The sequence below is a fragment of the Muscardinus avellanarius genome, assembly GCF_963383645.1.
Source record: "Muscardinus avellanarius genome assembly, chromosome: 7".
Classification (NCBI taxonomy): domain Eukaryota; kingdom Metazoa; phylum Chordata; class Mammalia; order Rodentia; family Gliridae; genus Muscardinus; species Muscardinus avellanarius.
This window is the reverse complement of record NC_137793.1, coordinates 35,350,771-35,372,434: the sequence shown is the minus strand read 5'-3', so window position 1 is coordinate 35,372,434 and position 21,664 is coordinate 35,350,771. Positions and strand designations below refer to the sequence as shown.

General features: G+C 39.3%; 1 protein-coding gene across 1 annotated transcript; it reads left to right on the top strand.

Moving 5' to 3' along the window:
- Window positions 1-1,833: 1,833 nt before the first annotated feature.
- On the top strand, window positions 1,834-20,901 carry ISOC1 (isochorismatase domain containing 1; the record flags this gene model as incomplete). The annotated part of the gene is made up of 5 exons (XM_080698683.1): window positions 1,834-2,172; window positions 12,227-12,346; window positions 12,451-12,654; window positions 14,626-14,742; window positions 20,755-20,901. 5 exons carry the CDS (start codon window positions 1,834-1,836, stop codon window positions 20,899-20,901), a joined length of 927 nt encoding a protein of 308 aa, XP_080554809.1.
- Window positions 20,902-21,664: the final 763 nt, after the last annotated feature.

Here is a 21,664-nt window from a genome sequence, read left to right as displayed (position 1 = left end):
CCTCAATAAATGTGAATGTGCCATCAAATAGCTATTTTATTAATGCTATTTGGCATGCTGTTACCATAAGACTAAACCATTAAATTAAATTTCCAAGGCCAATGGCCAATCAGTGGATATGAAAATTGGCTTCCTTGCCAAAAGTCAGAAACCTATTTAAACATTCTGAATGAATGGAATGTTGACTCCGAGCCACTAAACAAGGGATGGTTGCAAGGTGGTTTGCAATATTCAAAGGAGTTCTGAAGCCCAGGCCAATCTCCAATCCCAAATAGCTCTATTTCAGAAGGCCTCAGGGGCAAGGCAAAAACACCTTTATACTTAGTCCTCATAAAGTAGGTTCCATATTGTAATCAGTCAGCCTACAGAAGATACCTTTCTCTAATTAGTACAAATCAGTACATCTGCATACAGAGGATCTCACAACCTGGTAATGGTGGCAAAACCGCCATGTGGGGTCTTGATGAAATCAGACAAGAGTTATGAATTACAACTCTAAAGTGTAATTATCAACTGGGTAAACCTACCCCTGGGAGGGGCTATTTGGCCTCGTCTATAAATAGTTTTGATTGTCATGACTATGGAGGAGTAGGGCACATGTAAGGGTAGAGAACAGGAATGACTCTGAACATCTTATAAGTATACTTGATGGGGAAAAAGAAACGTCAATTCCAAATGTCAACAATGTCAGGCTAGACATTCTGCCTTAAAAGTTAGTACTTAATATGAAAAGAACATCTCCTATACCTCAAATCTTTCAGGTTTACACTCAGCCAATCATTCCAGGATTGTGATGTCAGGGAAACTTAGGAGCACTATGCTTTCCTAACTACAAAATTAATTATGGTTCCTGACCGTGTTTTATTTGAAGACGATCCGTTGTCTTCACTTAAAAAAACAGAAATCAGCTGGGCATGGTGGTGCATGCTTATAATCCCAGTATTTGGGAGGATGAAACAGGAGGATGGCAGTTTGAAGACAGCCACAGCTACTACTTTAGTGAGGCCCTTTGCAATTCAGTGAGACCCTGTTTCAAAATAAAGAATAAAAAAATAGGGCTGGGGTTGACACTCAGAGGTAGAATGCCCCCAGGGTTCTATCCCCAGAACTGCCAAAAAAAAAAAAAAAAAAAGCAGAAAGCCCCATTTTGAATAAAAATTTCAATTTTTGACCTTAAGCCTTTTATTATTTTGCAAATCCCATTCCAAGACATCCCAGACTAAGATCTCAAATACACCACTGAAGATACTGTGATCTACAGGGCTTATTAAAACAAAAACAAACCAACAAACCAAAAATAACGCCTAGGTGGTGGCACACGCTTGTAATCCCAGCATTTGGGAGGCTGAGAACAGAGGATGGGAGTTCGCAGACAGCCTCAGCTACTTAGTGAGGCCCTGTTTCAAAATAAAGAATAAAAACTAGGGCAGGGGGTGTAGCTCGGAAATCGAATGCCCCTGGGTTCCATCCCCATGCCGCTGGTCCCTGTCCTCTCAGGAAGCAGCCAATTCTACTACACTTAGCGCACCGAGGAGCCCGTCCCATTGGCTTTCAGACCCCGCTGCCCTCCTCCAGGAGGACGCCCCGGGCTCGGCACCCGCCAACAGGTACCCGGCTCCCGCAGGCCCCGGCGGCGCCGGTCGGCCAGGGCAGTGGGGAGGGCGGCGGAGCTGGGAGCGGCCCGGGAGGCGGTCGAGTGAGCGCAGCCGCCCGCCATCACCCCGCTCGCCCCGCCCCTCCACTCGCCCCGCCCATCGCCCCGCCCACCCGGTCGGGGGCGTGGCCGCGCCTTGTCTGCGCCTCGCGGGCCTGCGCTCCAGACTCGCGGCGAACATGGCGGCGGCGGAGCCGGCGGCGCCCGCGCTCCCGGCGCTCCCCGTGCTCCCCGCGCTCCCGGTGCTCCCGGGCGGCGCGGGCGCGGGGCCGCCGTCGGGCAGCGTGCCGGTGCTCTTCTGCTTCTCGGTGTTCGCGCGGCCCTCGTCGGTGCCGCACGGCGCGGGCTACGAGCTGCTCATCCAGAAGTTCCTCAGCCTGTACGGAGACCAGATCGACATGCACCGCAAATTCGTGGTGCAGCTCTTCGCCGAGGAGTGGGGCCAGTACGTGGACCTGCCCAAGGGCTTCGCGGTGAGCGAGCGCTGCAAGGTGCGCCTCGTGCCGCTGCAGATCCAGGTGGGTCGGCGGCCCCGCCGCGCTCCTCAGGTGCCCGCGGCTCCCGCAGGTGCGGGCTGCGCTGCCCGGGTGCCCCCGCCCGGCCGGCCCAGCGCGGGTGGGAGCCAGCGCCCCCGCGTGGTGGGCCTCCGTCCCCGCACCCGCGCCCCGGGGGCTTTGCCCGAGTGGCACTGCTTTTATTTTGATGGGTGATGCGGAGCAAGGAAAACTGTGGGGCATATTGGCCCTAAGGTTTGTTCGAACCCTAGGAGTTGTGCCAACCAGTTGCGGAAACGCAGACTCTAGCAGGCAGACTCTTTCTTCTTCTTCCTCTTTTCCAGCGCTAAGGTCTTTGGGCTTAAGCGTCCCCAATCGTAAGGGAAATGACCATTTGTTTCTCCCTCTGCTTAGTAACAGACAGTCCAGTCTGTGGATGACTTTTGGATTCCCTGCATTGACAAAGTCAAAGTCGGTGGATGGCTTTTGAATTCCCTGCATTGACAAAGTCATTTGATCCCGAACCGCAGTACTCTCCTAAATACCCAACTTAAGCTAGACCATGAGTTCCTGGTCTTGCTGGCTGAGAAAAGTTATACTGAGGATTAAGAGTTTATTATTTCATATTTTCAAAAGCAGTGTACGAGTACTAAACAGGGAAATCTCCTGGTCTGTTTTTAAGATCAGAGGATTTACTGGAGAAAAAAAAGGACAGGATATAGTTACTATTCTATCTATCTCTCTATCTATCTATCTGTCTATCATCTATCTATCTATTTATGTATTAGCTGAAAAATTGGTCAGTCATTTCGTTGGAAGACCAAACCAAGAGTTTACCTGGCTGGGAGGGATTTTTAACAGTGAAGTGCCATTTTCTGAGGATCATTCCCTACGTTTTTGTTTGTTTTGGTCTTATCCTTTTTCAGCTGTAGTTGGAGGCTGAATTGGTGGTGTTTATAATCCATATAACCATGGCAGAAGCATTCAGAGCAGGTGCTTTAAGCTTGGGTACAGTTCTTATGTTCAGAGGACAAAAATCTATGGAATGGATTCCACTGTCTACCCCTAGCAGGTAGAGTGATCGGATACCCAAGGATTTGCCCTGCTGCCCATATGGAGAATTGCAATTCCTTGGGGCTTAGGATTCCCCATTTTTAGGTCTTCAAATTTTCCCGGCTGACACCTCTCTGCAGCCTTCCTTGTCAGTTTATTTAGATTACTGCTGCCAAAATACCCAAGATGTTGGATGCACCTTTGACAAATCCATTTATAAAGGCGAGAATCCAAATACTAAGCTGAACAGGTCTGGAGCTGCCTAGAGGATGCAGCTCTTGTTATCCTTGGGAGGGAGGTTGGGCTTCTAACTAAGACAGTCTATGCTGAACAAGCCTCTCACATCTGAAAGATTTTTTCCCCCTCCATAAGGTAGCATTTTAATATTTTGAAAATTTGAAGGCCACAATCTGACAACTCTAATTAACTAAACATTCTGGAAATCAATGTAAATGTATATATTTGAAATGTGCATACTCAAAATGCAGTATATATAATTTAGGTCACTGGCTTACTCAAATATTTTACATATAGTTAACTCTTGTAGATGCTTAAAATAACAGTAACAATAGCATTACTCTGTTTCATTTGTTGAAAATTTATTTTTTTTCTCATTTAATAGTCCAAGAATTCTTAGGTGTTTATAGTTTACATTTTTAAAGTATTTAAAAATACTGTTTTTAAATATATTATTTCATTTTGGTACCCTTAATTCTTCGATTTCTTCAGCTAGATTCCTCTCCTGTCATAGAAGTATAGAATATGAAGGGCTATTATGCAGAGCTACATATACCATGAATTGTGTATACATTATGATACCTTTTGTAATATATGTATATGTATGTATGTACATTCACATATGTGTGTATAGAGCTACTCTAAATAAATATACTTCTTTTCATGACTTCTATATTTAATGGAGCTTATCTGTATAATTACAGTAACATGGGTGTGTTATGGCTAGAAGAGATCCTAGAGCTCTTTCCACAAACATTTAAGGAATAACACTAAGTGCACGGCACAGAAAACGCAGCCCTGGGTTAAATTATTGGTCCTTATCTAATAATCTAACTCTTTCATTTTGCAGAAGAACAGAGTATATAGAAATAGGGAGATTAGAAAATTGCCCAAGGTTACATGGCTGTGTATCATAGAGCCAGCAAATTATGTGTTGGTTGTCAGTTAACATTTGCCATAGCATTCCTGTTTTCTTTCCATGCTTAATGAGGACATTGAGCAGCCTGGAAAACAATTCTCAAACGCTTGAGCTTCTGTTTGTTCATTTGTCTTGATGCTGCTCATTGTTCTTTGGAATAAATACCTGTAACTTAGGAAGACTCAAGGTGGCACATCAGTGAGGCCATACTCCAGGGATGGAAGGCCCCTTCTGTGAAGCAGGGACAGAGAGCACAAGTTCTGCCACACATTGTCCCTTGCATATCTAACGTAATTTATTATTTCTCTAAATCTAGGCCCTGAAGCCTTTGTATTCTTGGCTCACATACTATTATTCTAGAGTGTACTCTCCGTTTTTAAAGGGGTCAGAGTGTGCCTTACTCTTAATGTGACTACTATGATTAGTGACCTTATGAAACATCTTGGTTAATTGTCCCACACTATACCTGTGGTTGGTGGCAGTTCTGTGGAAACTGATTTGTATGATTTCCATTGCCAGTGTTAGGCTGTGCTAACTTTTTATTGTCTTTTCTTAAATATTCTGTCAAAGTGACTGATCATTTGCTGACAGCTCAGGTAGCTGAAAACATGGTTCATGTTTCATGCATGTTTTTTGTGTCTGCGGCTTTGTCAAATGCTTGAAGTTTGATAAATTTAGAGACACAGGGGACAGAAGGTAAATGAGAGGATTGTATAGTGGGAATTTAGGTCATTTAAATGACCTACAAGTTTTAATTTTCCAAAAGGTATTTTCCAAGTTTTAAATAACAGAGACATTTGGTACTAGAAATTCATATACCACCAGTGCATTTATTTTTTATTTTTTATTTTCTTTTTAGCTTTTGACCAATGAAGGCAGAGCCTGAGCAGAAGACAGGAGAAGATGCTCATTGTAAGGAGGCCAGTGAGGAGTTTTGTTTCTGTACATAGAAGCGAGGCTTCATTAGATTTGTGTGGGCAGGAGATAGGGCTGCCCTGAGAAGGTTATTTTGACCTTTTTCTGAGATAGTTAATTAGGAGGGGATTTGGATCCAGCTTTCTCACTCTTGAAAGTCTTTTACTCTGTCATTATTCTGTATGGAGACAGATATTTTATAGTTGGAAGAGATAGTAGAATCCATGGTGGGAAGGGAGTAAAGGCAGGATTTGGTCTACCTTTGGCTTGCTAGTTTGAAGATGGAGATTTTTGATGTTTGGACTTTGCCACACAAGCATGGCAGAAAAAGCAGAAATCTGGGTAGAGAAAGAGGCAGGGTATATCTGGGGACAGGTGTGCTGTCAGGGGTCCTAAGAGGAAACAGCAGGATCCTCAGGTTGTGGTATTGTCTCTAGTTGGTTGGTTTGATGAATGTGTATATATGTGTGTCACTTAAGCATTTTAACATTCTAGAATAATATATTGTTCAAAACATTGTGAACTTTCTGTTCCTTGTGAATACATTAGAGGGCACCTATAAATAAACTGTATTTGAGAGTGGGAGCTGTGACCTGCATTTGAATTTTTTTTTTAAGCTAGCCAAAGGGAATCCTAATGTAGATTTGAATGTCACTCTGTTCTTGAACTGTCTATATTCACCTTCACCCCAGTTTGAGGAACAGTCTTAAGAAATACCTCTTAAGTATCCTCAGTTCAGAGGTGAGTAGAGATAGCTTGAAGAGTTAGAAAGCCCAAAATGATAAATTAGAGATGTAATGTTATACCAATGACATCAATGTGCACAATAGATGAATATGTTGTAAAAATAAGAGTGAAATAAATACTGTCTTGCAGCCTAAATTAAAAGGTTCCAAATCTGCTTTTCCAGGAACAAATCATGTAATAGTAAGTCTTTTTGTAACATTGCTCATCCAATGAATCAGTTTCCCAATTCTTCAGAGTAGCTTAACATGATCTGGAATATTTGTTTTTATAAGTTTCTAAAGACACCTTAATAATAAATTATTTTTAACCTTATTATAATGTACATGTTTACACATTTCCTTAGCTGAAGAGTATGGTGTTTTATAGGATACTACAATAACCTAATATATTTATTGATTGATTACATGAAGCTCATTTAATCCTTGAAATTGCCCTTTGAGTTAGATACTGTTTATCTTTATTACAGACAAGATGATTGCCTTTGGACATGTTAATGATTTATTGAAATTCATGTCACTGAAACTATTGAAACTGAAATTTGGATTCAGATTTGAAAGGCCAGTGGCCTACGCTGTGGGGGGGAATACTACCTCATAGCTCTCTGTTTTAAGCATATTGGTATTGCAGCGAGGCCTTACTTTAGTAGTGATAATTGGAATGAAAACACTTGGGACTGAAATGCTTATACCCTAGGTTCCCTTGAAATTGTGATTCAAACAGTTCCTAATTTGTGGCCATAATAGACTCTCTTTTTTTTTCTTTCTTTTAAGTCTTTAAAAATTTTTTTTTTATTGGTGAATTATAGTCATATATTTTAATGGGATAAAAGACTTGTGGAGATATCCATATTTTTTAAATCACATTTTTTTCAAACTAATTATTCCTAAATACATACAGATTACTCACTGTAGTTAGTAGTTTGCTAGGATGCTGCTGTAACAAAGTTCCCCAAATTGAATGATTTAAACAACAGACACTTCTCATAGCTGTTGAGGGCGGAATCCAAGATTGAGGTGTCAGGAGAGTTGGTTCTTCTGTGAGAAGAATCTGTTTCTTGCTACTCTTCCACTGGTAGTTTGCTAGGAGTTGTTAGTGTTCCTTGGTTTATGCACACACCACTCCAGTCTCTGCTTTCATATTTGTGGGGCATTGTCCCTGTGAGCATGTCTGTCTCTGTGTGCAAATTTCTCCTTTTATAAGGACACAGGTCATGTTGGGTTAGGTACCTACCCTTCTTTAGTATTTAGTATGACTTTGTCTTAACTAATGATATCTGCAATGATCAATAAGATCATTTCTGAAATACTGGTAGTTGAGGGTTGAACATGTGAATTTGGAAGACAGTTCAACATATTGCTCTTGACATGCATTACTCGTATGGAGAAACCAGAACTGGTGCAACATGTGTTACTAAACCAGGCCAGCCTCTCTCTGCCTGTTCTGAGTAACAGGAGGTGGTGGGGGCTGAGCTAGGGTCAAGGCAGTTAGATTCCTTACAGATAATGTGAAAGTCATGTAGTCATGAAGAAAAATAAATACTGGGATGGTAATAGTAATAAAGGAATTGAAGCTGCAAAGTCTATTGAATATGAAAGCACTGGTTAATACCAGTTATGGCAGTTCAAAGAAAGCAAACAAAAACTTTATACTTTCAACCTTTTAAACACTTGCTTGATGAAATCATTGGTTGTGATCAGCATTTTATATTTAAAAATGTATTTTTATATACTATATATGTATATGTATAGGAATAAACATAGGTGTGTGTATGTATATAGCCACACATATATTTTATATGTGATTCTTTTAAATGTGGCCCATACTTATTTAATATGCATGGATCTGTAATTGGAAAACTTTTACTTTTATTTTGCTATAGCAGGATTGGGTCCATTGCAGTTGCAGTATTTCAGTAACTACTGGCAATATATTTAGTTATCTGAAAGATTTTGGTTTAAGAAAAATTACTAAGTCAAAGTAAGAAATTCCTGAATTACGTAGTTGAATTGTTGCAACAACAACTTGTTGGAATTAATATAGACTTGGATTGGGTAGTAGAAAGGATAGGTTATAATTTTTTGTTTTGATTTTGGTAATCTCACATACTCCTTTCTGGGTCATAAGATTATTCATAAAGCAGTATCTTTCCTTCCAGCTATCATAGGGAGACCATTATTTTTGTTTTAAATCTTATTCTTTTTATATAGCTTTGGATTCATAGCAGTAATGGTACAGAACGTTTGTGTATTCCTTTCTGCAGATTCCTCCATTGTTAAAATCTATGATACATTTGTCACAACTGAGGAACCAACATGGGTGCATCACTTTAGTTGGATTCCACTAGCTTTCCCATCTGTCCTTTTTTGGTTCCAGGATCCAATCCAGGATACTAGTCATACTTAGTTGTTAGGTCTCCTTTGGCTCCTTTGGAGTGCACATTTTCTTTGAATTTTATTATTTGTTAATGACCTTGGTTGGCAGTTTTTGGTCAGATATTTTGGTGGAATGTCCCTCAGTTTTGGTTTGCCTAATGGGATGCAGGGAGGAAGATGGTGAAGGTCATTCTCCTCACATCAAGTGTCATCATTAATGACTTTAGTCTCGATCACCTAGTTGCAGTATGTTTGTCAGGTTTCTCTGTCAGATGAAGTTACTCTTCCCTCATTTATATTCTGCTCTTCAGAAGCAAATTGCCAAATGCATCCACATTCAGGGAAATGGGAAGAGTGTCCATATGAGTTAGGGTATTTTTTGATTTATCAGATTTTAACTGATCATCTCTGCATGCAACCTTGCCTAGCTGCTGTATTCTCTATGGGTTCTTTGTTTACTGAGAGTTCCTATACCAGAAAGGTTTTGTAGGGTAATGAGGATTTCTGGGCTGCATTTGCTGACCTGGTTCATCTGGGTCTAATATGACATATATCTGATGTGGTTCATTGTCCAGAATAGAAACCTCACAGTTTCCATGAGGTACAGGGAAACACCAAATAACGGACCCCTCCGAGACCATAACTCTCTGGATGTTTGGAGTATTTGTCTAGGCAAGATTTAAATTTTCAACTTAAAAAATATTTTGACCTTTTTATATTGTAGTCCTTCTGAAACAGAATGTGATGAGCATATTCCTAATAGGTGGGCTAGAATGTTTTCCTAATTTGTAAGTTATAATAGCACATTACTTTCTCCCCAGAGGCCTAAACTGTAGAGTTTGTTCTGATATTCTTTATATTTTGATTCTTTTCTCTTTTAGCTATCATTTCTTGCTGTGCCCAGTTTGCCTGCCTCTATGTTTGCTTTCTGATTTGCTGCTGGTAACCTTTTGAATTTAGAATACAGACCACCAAACTTGTTAGGAGTATATACACAGTCAATATAGTCTTAAGAAAGGATCTGATATCTGATATTTCAAGCAAAAGTAATCTATAAGCATAGTATTGAATGGCCACCACTTATTAACCACCTCAGAGTTTTATTTCCCATACTTGCAGCAAGTAGAGCGGCAAGATGGGTTGAATTGTACTGCTAATTTCAAAAGAGGCCAGCTGTAGGCCTACTGCTTTATATAGTGTTCCCTAATCACATTGAGGATAACTAGGGACCCAGGGTTCAAAATTACAAAAAGAACATATGTAGTTTTTAAGCTGCATTTTAATGTTTATTCAAAATTTAAAAGTCATAGGAATGATTGTTTTTAAAAAGTTTCCTAAATACATAGTTATTGCTTTAGACAGTGTCAAAATCTTACATTAAAAAATGAACTGAGATCCAGTTGTGGTGCATGCCTGTAACCCCAACACTTGGGAGACTGAGACAAGAGGATAATAGGTTCGAGGAAAATCTCAGCAAATAGACTCTTAACACCCTAGCAAGACCCTGTTTCAAAAATAAAAATAAAAAATAGGGCTGGAGGAGTAACTCAAAGATAGAACGCCCCTGGGTTCAATGTGTAGTATGACATACACACAAGAAGAAGAGAAGGAGGAGGAGGGGGAGGAGGAGGAGGGAAACAAAGCTGGCATATATAGTTGGGGATGCTTGAGTATTTTAATCAAACTTTATAGGTGAAGTAGAAAAAAACCTGTACATAGAATGACAGATGACTCTTATTGTGACATGAATTTGGTGTTGGATTGTATGTGGATAATCAGTACATATACTATAGAGACACTGCTGGTGGGAGATTAAAGTGCCAGAATCCCTCTGACCAGAGCATAGACAAAGCAAAGCACAAACCGATTAGAACAGCCAGAGCATTTAGGGTAAAGTATTTGCTTTAATGGTTCAGTTAATTCATGTAGGCATTGTTTCCCATAGTGTGCCACATTGCAAATACAAAGGCGGCATCTAGGGTCCTGCTGGTGGTGAAGCCTCCACCACTTGTCCAGCAAACTCCTCTAGCAAACTGTTAGGAAGTGTTATCTGTGAGTAGTTTTAAGGGATGCAGAACAAGATAGAAGGGGATCACAAAGGGCCACTCGGAAGATTGGCCTACGTAGGACTATCATTTGCAGTGTTTAATTTGTAAGGTAGGAAGGAATGCACCGTACTTTGAAGAATTCAGTGAGATTAAATCTTTGTACTTAACAGTGATTTTTCACTTATTGTTAGATCATGATTGGGCCCCAAATTCTTAGAGTAGACCAAATAAATACGACAAATGATGTGAAGCTTGTAAATCTCATACCCAGTGTTACTTTTAGTCACTGATTTTTCTGGATAATGTTTATTTATTTATTTTTTTTGCAGTACTGAAGATGGAACCCAGGGGCATTTTACCTCCGAGCTACACCCCCAGTCCTATTTAAAAAAATTTTTTTTTTTAATTTTGAAATGAGGCCTCATTGAGTTACAAACGGCCTCACTAAGTGGCTGAGGCTTTCCACAAACTTCGATCCTCCTGTTTTAGCCTCCCAAATGCTTGGGTGGATAGTTGTAAGTTTGGCTTTAATTTATTGCATTTTTGAATTCAAGTTATTCTTCAGAATATCACCTAAATATTTATATCTTGATAGTAGTAATTTTGTATTTGTCCTCTATTTGTGTCTGGTGTGTGTGTGTGTGTGTGTGTGTGTGTGTGTGTGTGTGTGTGTTTAGTCTTCATATTTCATAGACTATGCCAGATATTTTATTCTTTTATTTTGTTAATCTCTTTATATAGTTTATTCTAGGTTTTACTTTTTGTATTTGTAACACCATCAAATTTAAATTTGTTACTATTGTGATTTTTTTTCTTATTTACAAAAGTAACATATATATTTTAAAACACTCAACATATATGTTTAAAATCATTCAGGAAATAAAGTATAAGAAAAAATTACCAATACCTTAATTATCTAATCATTGTTGATACTTTTATATATTTGTTTTTATTCATTATTTTACTTTTTTTTTTTTTTTTTTGCGGGTCTGGGGATGGAACCCAGAGGAATTTGACCTCCGAGCTACATCCCCTGCCCTATGTTTTATTCTTTATTTGAAACAGGGTCTCACTAAGTAGCTGAGGCTGTCTGTGAACCGTGATCCTCCAGTCTCAGCCTCTTGAATGCTGGGATTACAAGCGTGTGCCACCATGCTGGGCATATTTTTACATTATGAAGTACTATTGAACTATGTTCTTTTTAAAATTAACATTATACAGTGAACATCTCCTTAGATGGAACCCATTTTTTGAAAACGTATATACATACGTGTGTGTGTGTGTGTGGTGCTGGGGGTTAAACCTAGGGTCATTCTACCTCTGAGTTATAACCTCAGCCCAATTGTTTTATTCTTTATTTTTGAAACAAGGTCTTACTAAGTTGCAGAGGGCCTCACTATGAAGCCAAATCTAGCTGAGAACTTGGATCCTCCTGTTTCAGCCTCCTAAGTACTGGCATTACAAACATGCACTGTCATGCCCAGCTACATACATTTTTTAATTGGCTGAAACTATTTTGTTATATGAACATGTTAAAGTTAGTTAAACTATTTCTGTATCATTGGTCCTTGATTTATTTCTGATTTTCAATATTAAATACAATTCAGAGAACATCTTAGTGGATAATTTTTCCCTATAATTCAGATATTTTCTTCCAGATAATAGTTGTAGAATTTGACTTTATTGGATGAAACAATAGAAACATTTTCTTTCTTTATTGACATCCACTGGAAGTAAATGTCAGTATATATTAAGTGCTAAATCATTTGTTTTTCTTTTTTCCTCAGCTCACTACCCTGGGAAACCTTACACCTTCAAGCACTGTGTTTTTCTGCTGTGATATGCAGGAAAGGTTCAGACCAGCCATCAAATATTTTGGGGATATTATTAGTGTGGGACAAAGACTGGTATGCATGATTTTATTTATTCTAATTTGCTGAAACATAATATACATTCATATATACTCATATGTATATTGCTAATTGTTTTTGTGTTTGATTATATTTTTCAGTTGCAAGGGGCCCGGATTTTAGGAATTCCAGTTATTGTAACAGAACAGTACCCTAAAGGTCTTGGAAGCACTGTTCAAGAAATTGATTTAACAGGTGTAAAGCTGGTACTTCCAAAGACCAAGTTTTCAATGGTATTACCAGAAGTAGAAGCAGCATTAGCAGAGATTCCTGGAGTCAGAAGTGTGGTATTATTTGGAGTAGAAGTAAGTATCTGTTATATTTTGTGCACTATATCATTTCTGGAAATTTTGGTATTTTCAGAATGAAGTTTTATATGTAAAATGTCCTGTGGGTGGTAACAATGCTGGAAAATAACCACTGTTTATTAAGTATACATTATTTGTAGGGCATTAAGCTAAAAATTTAATAGCTTTTAACTCATTAAACCCTCTAACCACCCCAGAAGCTAAGCAGTTTTAGTGTTCCCCTTAGTGTAGATCAGGAAACTACAATACAGAAAAGCTGTCTAACTTACCCAAGGTCAGACAACTAGTAAGTGATGGGGCTGGATTTGAATCTAGGCTGACTGATTCTTAGGTTGTGTTTTTAACTACTACTTTTGTAACAAATTTTCACCAAGGGCATTATTTTTATTTATATGTTGTAGAATTTCACTTTGGTCATATTTTTGTGCTAGAAAAACTGTAGAGGTAATACAATTTTTAGTCTTTCAAGTTTGAATCATGGCAATATTCTTTAAAGGAATATAATACTCATGAACTCATAATGCTGATACAACTAATTTATTCCTAGCTTGTAAACAACTGTTATACTAAAATTTTAAAAATTATGAACAAAAATATTAAAATAATGAAGTCAAAATAGTTTAATATGGTTATAATGTTTTGGTAGTGAGTTTTATAGTAGTAGGTTTTAATAATAGAAATATATAATTCTCCTTTTAGTTATATATTAAATATTTCTGATGTTTTTGGTTCAGTAATAGTATCTGGGAATACCAAGTGCTGTTGCTGGCTTTTCACATTTGCTTTTCTTGTTCATCATAATTAGACCTCATGCTTAATCAAAACTATCTTTGAGCAGTCCTCTGTTGCTAATTTTAATGAGGTGTCAGCTGATAATTCTCCAAAGTGCTCTTGTCATGAGAAGATAAGTTGACCTTATGGCATTGCTGAGCTCTGCTTTCACTGGTTCATTTATTGCTAGAGTGTGTTTTTACTCTATATTCTCTGTAATGAATTAGTACAAGTTAGTATTTACAGAGATGGTGTCTGTATGATCCTGTTACCAGTGATGTACTTCGTGTCCATGATTCCTGGTTTTACAGGTTACTAAACATAAGCCAGAGATGCTGATTTATCCTCAAGATCACCTACCTTATTGGAAGCAAATCAAGATGTGGAACTAGATGTGCATCATAGTGTTCTTTGTACTCTATCATGTTGTATGTGTATACAGTACTTTTTAGTTTGCCATGTTTTGTGTATGATTTCTTTTCTTATATGTTGTAATTAATTTTAGTGTGGCCTGTCTTCACTGTTGAGCACTTTGTGATGATTCAATTTTCCCTCTACTTTCTGATTCTGACACATAGCAGGCCCTTTTTTTGTGTTGGGCATTAGGGTGGTCATGCAGAAATAAATCCCAAAGCAGGTGGCACCAAGTCTGACTTGTAGTAATCAACTCTATGAAGGTGATTCAGAGGACGCAGATAAAAAACATTTAAAACATTCTAACAAAACTCTTAAGAATATGATCAAGGTCACTGGTATCAGAAACATTTGTATAATCCAACTCTTGATTTTACAGATAGATAACACAAATCCAGAGATGCTGATTTATGTTTAAGCCCACATAACTACTTAGAAACAAAAGTGGTTGTAGAACCAGGTCATTGGATTTGTAGCAGTCTCTCATCTTTATCATGCTGTTAAACATTTATAAAATATGTCTTTGTTTTGTTTTGTGGTACTGGGGATTGAACCCAGGAGCATTTTACCTCTGAGCTACACCCCCTTATTTTATTTTGAAACAAGATCTCACTAATTTGCAGAGAGCTTCCCTCGATTGCTGAGGATGTTCGTGAACCTGTGATCCTTCTTTCTCAGTCTCCTAACTACTGGGATTATAGATGTGCACCATCACGCCTTGCTATACAAAATAATTTTGGTTTACTGTGTTCTTACATATGATTTTTTTTTTTTTCTTACAAGACTCATGTATGCATTCAACAAACAGCTCTGGAGCTCGTCGGCCGGGGCATTGAGGTTCATATTGTTGCTGATGCCACATCCTCAAGAAGCATGATGGACAGGATGTTTGCCCTTGAGGTAATTGTCCTGCTTGAAAATAAGCCATTTATCAAGTTTTACAAATAAATTAGGAGTACTGTACTGAATATTTATCAGTAATGAAAAATTTACCTCTTAAATTTAAGCTTGGTCTGACACTATCAGTTTCATTAATTTTAGAGACACTATTATATATCAGCAGTCTACTTCTAAGGTCTTACTGCACACCCTATTTTATATTTTGTTTCCTCTTTAGAGCTAGATCTCTAATGCTGTCCAAAGGTCCTTTCCCTGTTTCCTTGTAACTTTGTTCTAGTGTTTGACATGTACAAAGAGTTCTTCAAGAAGCCTATCCTGAACTATTGAGAAATTTACAAAATAGAAACAGCCCCAAAACTAGGGCAGAATTTGTTGAATCTAAGCATGGTTCAACATTATATTACATTTCCTCAGACTTGAATTTCTTTGATCAGAATGTGTGTCAATGACTATCACCCTTCACATGAAGTGTTTCATGGCTCTCTGGTGTGAGAGCGTCGTAGTGTCCCATTGAATCAGGGAATCAGAGATTCTCAGCATTACTCAACAGTGGTCTTAACTTAAGCATCTTCTGTTCCAAGAGTATTAAACTACCACATAGCTGGACATGGTGGTATGTGCCTGTATTCCCAGTATTTGGGAGGCTGAGATGGGAAAATTGCAGGGTCAAGGACAGCTTCAGCATATAGCAAGACACTCAGCAACCTACTGAGACCCTCTTTCCAAACAAAAACATTTAAAAAAGGATTGGGTTTGTAGCTTGGAGGTAGAATACCCCTTGGTTCAATTGCCAGTACTAAAAAAAAAAAAAAAAAAAAAAACCAACAAAAACAACACACAGACAGACACACACACACATAAAACAAAGAACTACCATATGATCTTGGGACGCTCACACTCCACAATGTGTATATGTATATATAACATATTTAACTCTAATAATTTTAGAGTAATATAGCATGTGGGTGTAATCCTGAATTAAATACAGCTGATTAGTTATATTGAGAATAGGAAATCTAGGGTGTTTTTTTCCTGGTGGGGGTATCTTCCAGTGTTCAGTACACATGCTATTCTGGGAACTACTTTCTCTGTAAGATTACTAAGTCCTCTCTGAGGTCTAAAGTGTCTCCACAATGGTAATGTGGAACCAACACAAAGGGAAAGATGAGACAAAAGAAAGGAAGGAGAAGAGGCCAGGCAGTAGAGAGGGCTGACACCAGAACAGGCCACAGCTGGCAACAGGACTTGTTTTAAGACCTGGTTGACCATTTCTTCCCTGTTATTCCCGAAGCAGTATAATCCCATATCAGGATTACAAGAGGAAATAGTTTTATTTTGTTCACCTGTTTTCAAGTTCACTGGGACTATTGGATTTGCTGGTAGCTTCTAAATGTTGCTTCTTGTAATCACAGCAAAGGTGTAAGCCTTTCTTCCAGTCATGAGCCAATCAGCTTCCACTTTTCAGGTTTCTATAGTAATCTGAGTGAAGATGCTCCCACCTCAGCAAAAGGACCTTTTTGTGTAAGGAGAACCTTTATTTTCGTGCCAAAACTCAGACTATAAAGTATTTCCATAGATGCAAAAAACAACAACAACAAAAGCTAAGACATACAGAGAAAACTTTCCTTGCTTCCAAAGAAATTTCAAAGACTTTTCTCCTACATTTGTGTTTCCTAGACTTGCCTTTATTATGGAATTTATAACAGTAATGTTTGACTGTTGGCAGTTTGATTTGCCCACAAGACATAGATTAAAAACATAGTCCACTAATTACCTTCCAAACTACATTCTTTGAGAAGCCATCTCTCACCTCAGTGATTTGGAGTTCAGATAGAAGGGCAGTAATGGAGTTTGAATGCAGGGGTGGTGTTTATTTCATAAGTTTATGGCCTGGAACAAGTTATGTAACCTCTGCTTCAGATTTGTTCTTAGTGAAGTAGAAACAGTATTAGTAATCACTTCATAGGGTTATTGTGAGAATTCAATAAGGTCCATAACCCTTAGCCTAGCTGGGCGTGGTGGTGCACACTTGTAATCCCCGTGCTTGGGAGGTGGAAACAGGAGGATCACCCAGGTTCGGAGCCAGCTGCGCTGGCTTAAGAGACCCTGTTTCCAAATAAAAATATAAAAATAGGTCTGGGAGTGCAGCCCAGAGGTGGAAGTGCTTCCAGGAACTCCAGTACCACCAAAAACAAAACCCTTAGCCTGACACCTGACAGTGTGCACTCACATGCTAGCTGCTGCTTTTGTGTTTTTGTTGCTGTCTTCATAAGGTTAGTCTTACCAGAAATGTATAAACTCTAAGATGCTGAAGGAAACTGTCCTGAGAAGTTATAGGAAAGAAAATAAAGAACTTACTGTGTGGGGTGGACAGGGAAGGACCTGCCTGAGGTTAAAAAGAATCATAGATCACGTCCTTGATGGTAGGAGACATTTGACAGATTGTAAATTTCTTCCTCTTAGTCTTACTTTGATATGGGGATGACATAGTTTGCCCTAAATTTTGAGGAGAAATATCTTTTTTTTTATAATTATGAAAGTTACAATAGCATTGTGGCAGCTCCCCTCTATTTCTTCAGAATGTCATAACTACTTAATATAATTTCTAACACTATTCATATCACCTACTAAGATTGTAATAATAAGATTTGTCGTTAGCAACTTTCAGGGTCTTGTGAAGTATTCTTTCTTTAGTAAATTTTTCTGGGCTAGGGTAGAGGTCAATGGTAGAGTGCTTGCCTAGCATGTGTGAGACCCTAGGTTTGATCCCTAGGGCTGTAATAAAAAATAAATTAATTAAATAAGTAAACAGAATCTTTTCTGAATACCTGCCATCTGTCAGGCATTGTTTCTTTGAACTAACAATTAATTGTACAGTGAATGCCAAATAAAATAGGGTAAAACCCTCACTCAAATGTGGGTATCATTATACTTATGGGTAGATTTTAGTGTTGTTTTGAAATTTAATGGGCTGAATCCCCCCCCCCTCCGCTTTCATGAATGTGTCTTGCATTTTTAGGTTTGTGGGTCACAGAAACCTTTCGTTTCCTTTGGCCTGGTTGGACTAGTTTTGCCAGTGTTAAGAGGAGGACTTCAGAAGGCTGGTACACATGTGCCTGTGTGCATTAAGCAGAGTTTTAACTGTCCCTTTTTTACCCAGTTGAGAAGGTGGGCTTGGGGCTAGTGGAGGCCAGGGACCAGCCAGTTGTAGCCATTGGCTGCCACCACTCCCTGTATGCACAGGCCCGGGCAGTGCGGGCATTCTGCAAAGGGCTATTGGCTGGACCTGAACACTTTGTGTTTTGCTACACCATGCCTGCCCTTAACACGGGTTCCTGGCCACATGTTGCTGCTGGCCATACCTCAGTCTAGGTAATGTTCTGTAAGCATCACCTTACCCAGATGTGTTTCTGTGATATGAGCTCCTGCTGCTGTTTCACCTGCCTTTTAGCACCACTGAGAATAGTTGAGGTAGAATAAGACAGGCTCTGGTAAGTGGAGGTCTAGAAGAAGCTCCACCGTGTAGATATACCTCTTCCTGGCTCACCAGATTTCTGCCTTAACCCTGGGAACTGTTTTCTCCTCTTTGTGGTTCAGTGAGGAATAGGAGGCTGAGTGGGAGCTGACCTTTGTTGGCATGGGGAAGGCTGACTCAGAGGCAGGCTGACTCACTGACAGCCCTGTGGTTCTGCAGTGAGCGGTGGGGGCAGGGCAGGTGCTGGGGGTGGGAGCTGGCCTGGAATGAGGAGACATTCAGTGCTGCTTTCACAACACCAGAGGCACTTGTCTTACATTCTTATATACTCAGTCTTTAAAAAAAACCAAAAACCTCACCCCTGGTATTTGCCCTAAGAGAGGGCACTAACAGGGAGTTAGTGCCTTTCCCTTCCCTGTATGACTTCCTGCTGTGCTTTCATTTCTTAAGTGATCTGGTCAGCTGCTCTACTCTTTCCGTTCCATGCTTGCTTTCTAAGTAGATTGTGGCTTATGGTCCCTCTGCATCCTTGGGGATAAGGAGTCTTCAGCAGAGAGGTTGGGCCTGCTCATACACAGGATCTGCAGCAAGACTCTGCAGGAAGATGTACTTACACTCCAGGAGGTGTCCTGGCTACTACTCACCTGCTTTCTCCGTTATGATGAGAGGCTGATTTGGGTCTCTCATCTTCTTGACCACCTCCTCTTCCATGGTTCTTACCTGGATGCTGCTTAGAACACTATTTTCCTACTCCCCCCCAGTCTCTGATGACAAAACATCTGGAGGATCAGTCTTGTCATGGATTCTCTCTTCCCCTCCAACTCCCTCCCTCTACCCTCTCTTCTCTTTTCTGGTTTTTGGCCTCCTTCTCCCTTTGCTCTCTTTTCTTCTCCTTACTCTTATGCTTCTTGAGAGTTCTTCCCTAGTTATTACGATTCCACTGGAGCAGTTTGGCAAGGACATGCTTTGACCTGCCTGGGAAACTTCACATACACTTGCTTAGTGATGCTAAAAAGTTTATGGGGTCAGCAGAGGTACCATTATCACCCCTGGTGGCTCCTTCTTACCTCTCCTGAGGCTCTTTTCTTCTTTCACAGACTTTGACAGACAAAGGAACTCTGAAGTATGTCAAGGACTCACATGCTATATGTTAGATGTTTGGGGATCAGAAAAAGAAACTAAGTATCCTTATTTTAATTTTTGGATTTTTTTTTTTGTGTGTGTGGTATTGAGGATGAAACCCAGGTGCATTTTACCTCTGAGCTACACCCTCAGTCCTATTTTTTATTCTTTATTTTGAAACAGGGTCTCATTGAGTTGCAAAGGGCCTCACTAAGTAGCTGAGGCTGTCTGCGAACCGTTATCCTCCTGTCTCAGCCTCACAAATGCTGGGATTACAAACATGTGCCACCACGCCTGGCTTATTTTAATTCTTATAGTAGTTTTCCTTTTTGGGGGGAGGGAGGTGGTAGTGGAAATTGAACCTAGGGACATTCTACCTCCAAGCTATACCCACAGACCTTTTATTTTGAAACAGAGTATCTCTAAATACCTAAGAGTCTTGCTAAATTACTGAGGCTGGCCTTGAACTTGCAGTCCTTCTCTCTCAGCTTTCCAAGTACTGGGGTTATAGGTGTGGACCACTGTACCTGGCTCTTAAAGTAGTTTTAATTCAATGAAAAACCTTAGTTAAGCTGGGCATGGTGGCTCATGCTTGTGATCCCAGTACCTGGGAGGCTGAGATAGGAAGATCAGGGGCACACAGCCAGCCTGAGCTACTTAGTGAGGACCTCAGTAACTTAGTGAGACCCTGTTTCAAAATAAAGAATAGAAAAAAAAATAGGGCTGGGGGGTGTAGCTCAGAGGTAACCAAAAAGAAAAAATTTAGTTACATGAAATTGGATAATATTAGTAATGAAATATTCCAGACACGTATGGTTATATCCATAATACAGCTAATGGAGCTTTTGAAGTATTGGCCACACTCCATTTTTCTTCAAATAAATGGCTACCAAATGCTAGGAATGCCAGATATAAGTATTAATATACATCATAATCTTATATATTTCATAATCCCATATATTTGCACAGGGGAATTATAGACAGAGGTACTTATTTCAGTGCTAGAAATAAAAATACAAGAGTTAATAAATTTAAGAGTAAGTCAAAGCAGTTCTTATTTAAATGAGTAAACCGGTGGTTGAGATGAAGTAGTAATATCAGCTCACTATCAAGGTTAGTTTACACCTTCCACACTCTCATCTCTCACTGGCCTTGATCACCCTTTTGGCCCTGCACCTACAGGTTATACCTTTGGCCACCTCTCTCCTTTTACTTGGTTCTGGTCTATTTTGCTAATACTGAGAATGAGCACAATGAGTTTGTGGTATGGCTGGATTTGAATTTGATGGCTAGCCAAGAGCCATGTTCTAATAGAAGACACTAGTTATTGTGTCCAGCCGTGAGTTTGCTGTTTTAAAGTAGTGTTCATTCTTAAGTTTGTGTTTTGATGTCTTTGTTTATTTTTTCTTTTAAAGCGTCTTGCTCGAACTGGGATCATTGTGACCACAAGTGAGGCTGTTCTGCTGCAGCTAGTGGCTGATAAAGATCACCCCAAATTCAAGGAAATTCAAAATCTAATTAAGGCGAGTGCTCCAGAGTCCGGCCTGCTTTCTAAAGTATAGACACTTGAAGGACGGGCAGCCTACTCACCCACAGGTGACAGACTTATAAGCCCAGACAAGCTCTTGTCTTTACTAGAATTACAATGTTAAGTTAAAAACAGCTCCTTTTCTGCAGCTATTAGTAATACTTAACTGGCTAGACCACTTGGGTACCAGCATTTAGTTACCAATGTCAAAGGCTTCAGGTGCTGCTTACCTTCTTTTCTTTTTAATGTGCTTTTATTTATTATTAAAACAATGACAATGGAGGTGCCTGCTTTTGTCTGTACTGTATACATTGATCATACCTTTCCAAAGTGTGCATCTGGTGACGTTTTCTTAAATTGCACACTTTAGAGAAAACTATACCAGTAATGATTTGGTTTTTATATTATCTAAGTAAGATGTATGTTATAATGTTTGTGTGGATTCAGTGCTATTACATTATAGGTTGATTGAAGGAGAGTTATTACACATGAATTTAAGAACAGGACTCTGGATGATGTTATCATCCAGAAATAAGTCTACAATGTTGTTGACTTATTAAGTGAGTTGCATTGTTTTAAACAGACCACATTATGCTGAATAATTTTGTTTCTCTTTTGATCATATTGTCTCTGGTCAGCACTGATTCTCTGTTAATATTTTCTTTTTTAACCAAATCATTTACCTACAAAGACTTGCTGAGTCACTGCTTATTATTTTAAGTTTGTAAACAGGTGGAATGATGTGCAATGCCATATAATTGGTGAAGAGCAGTTTTAACATTTTGAAATAGGACTTC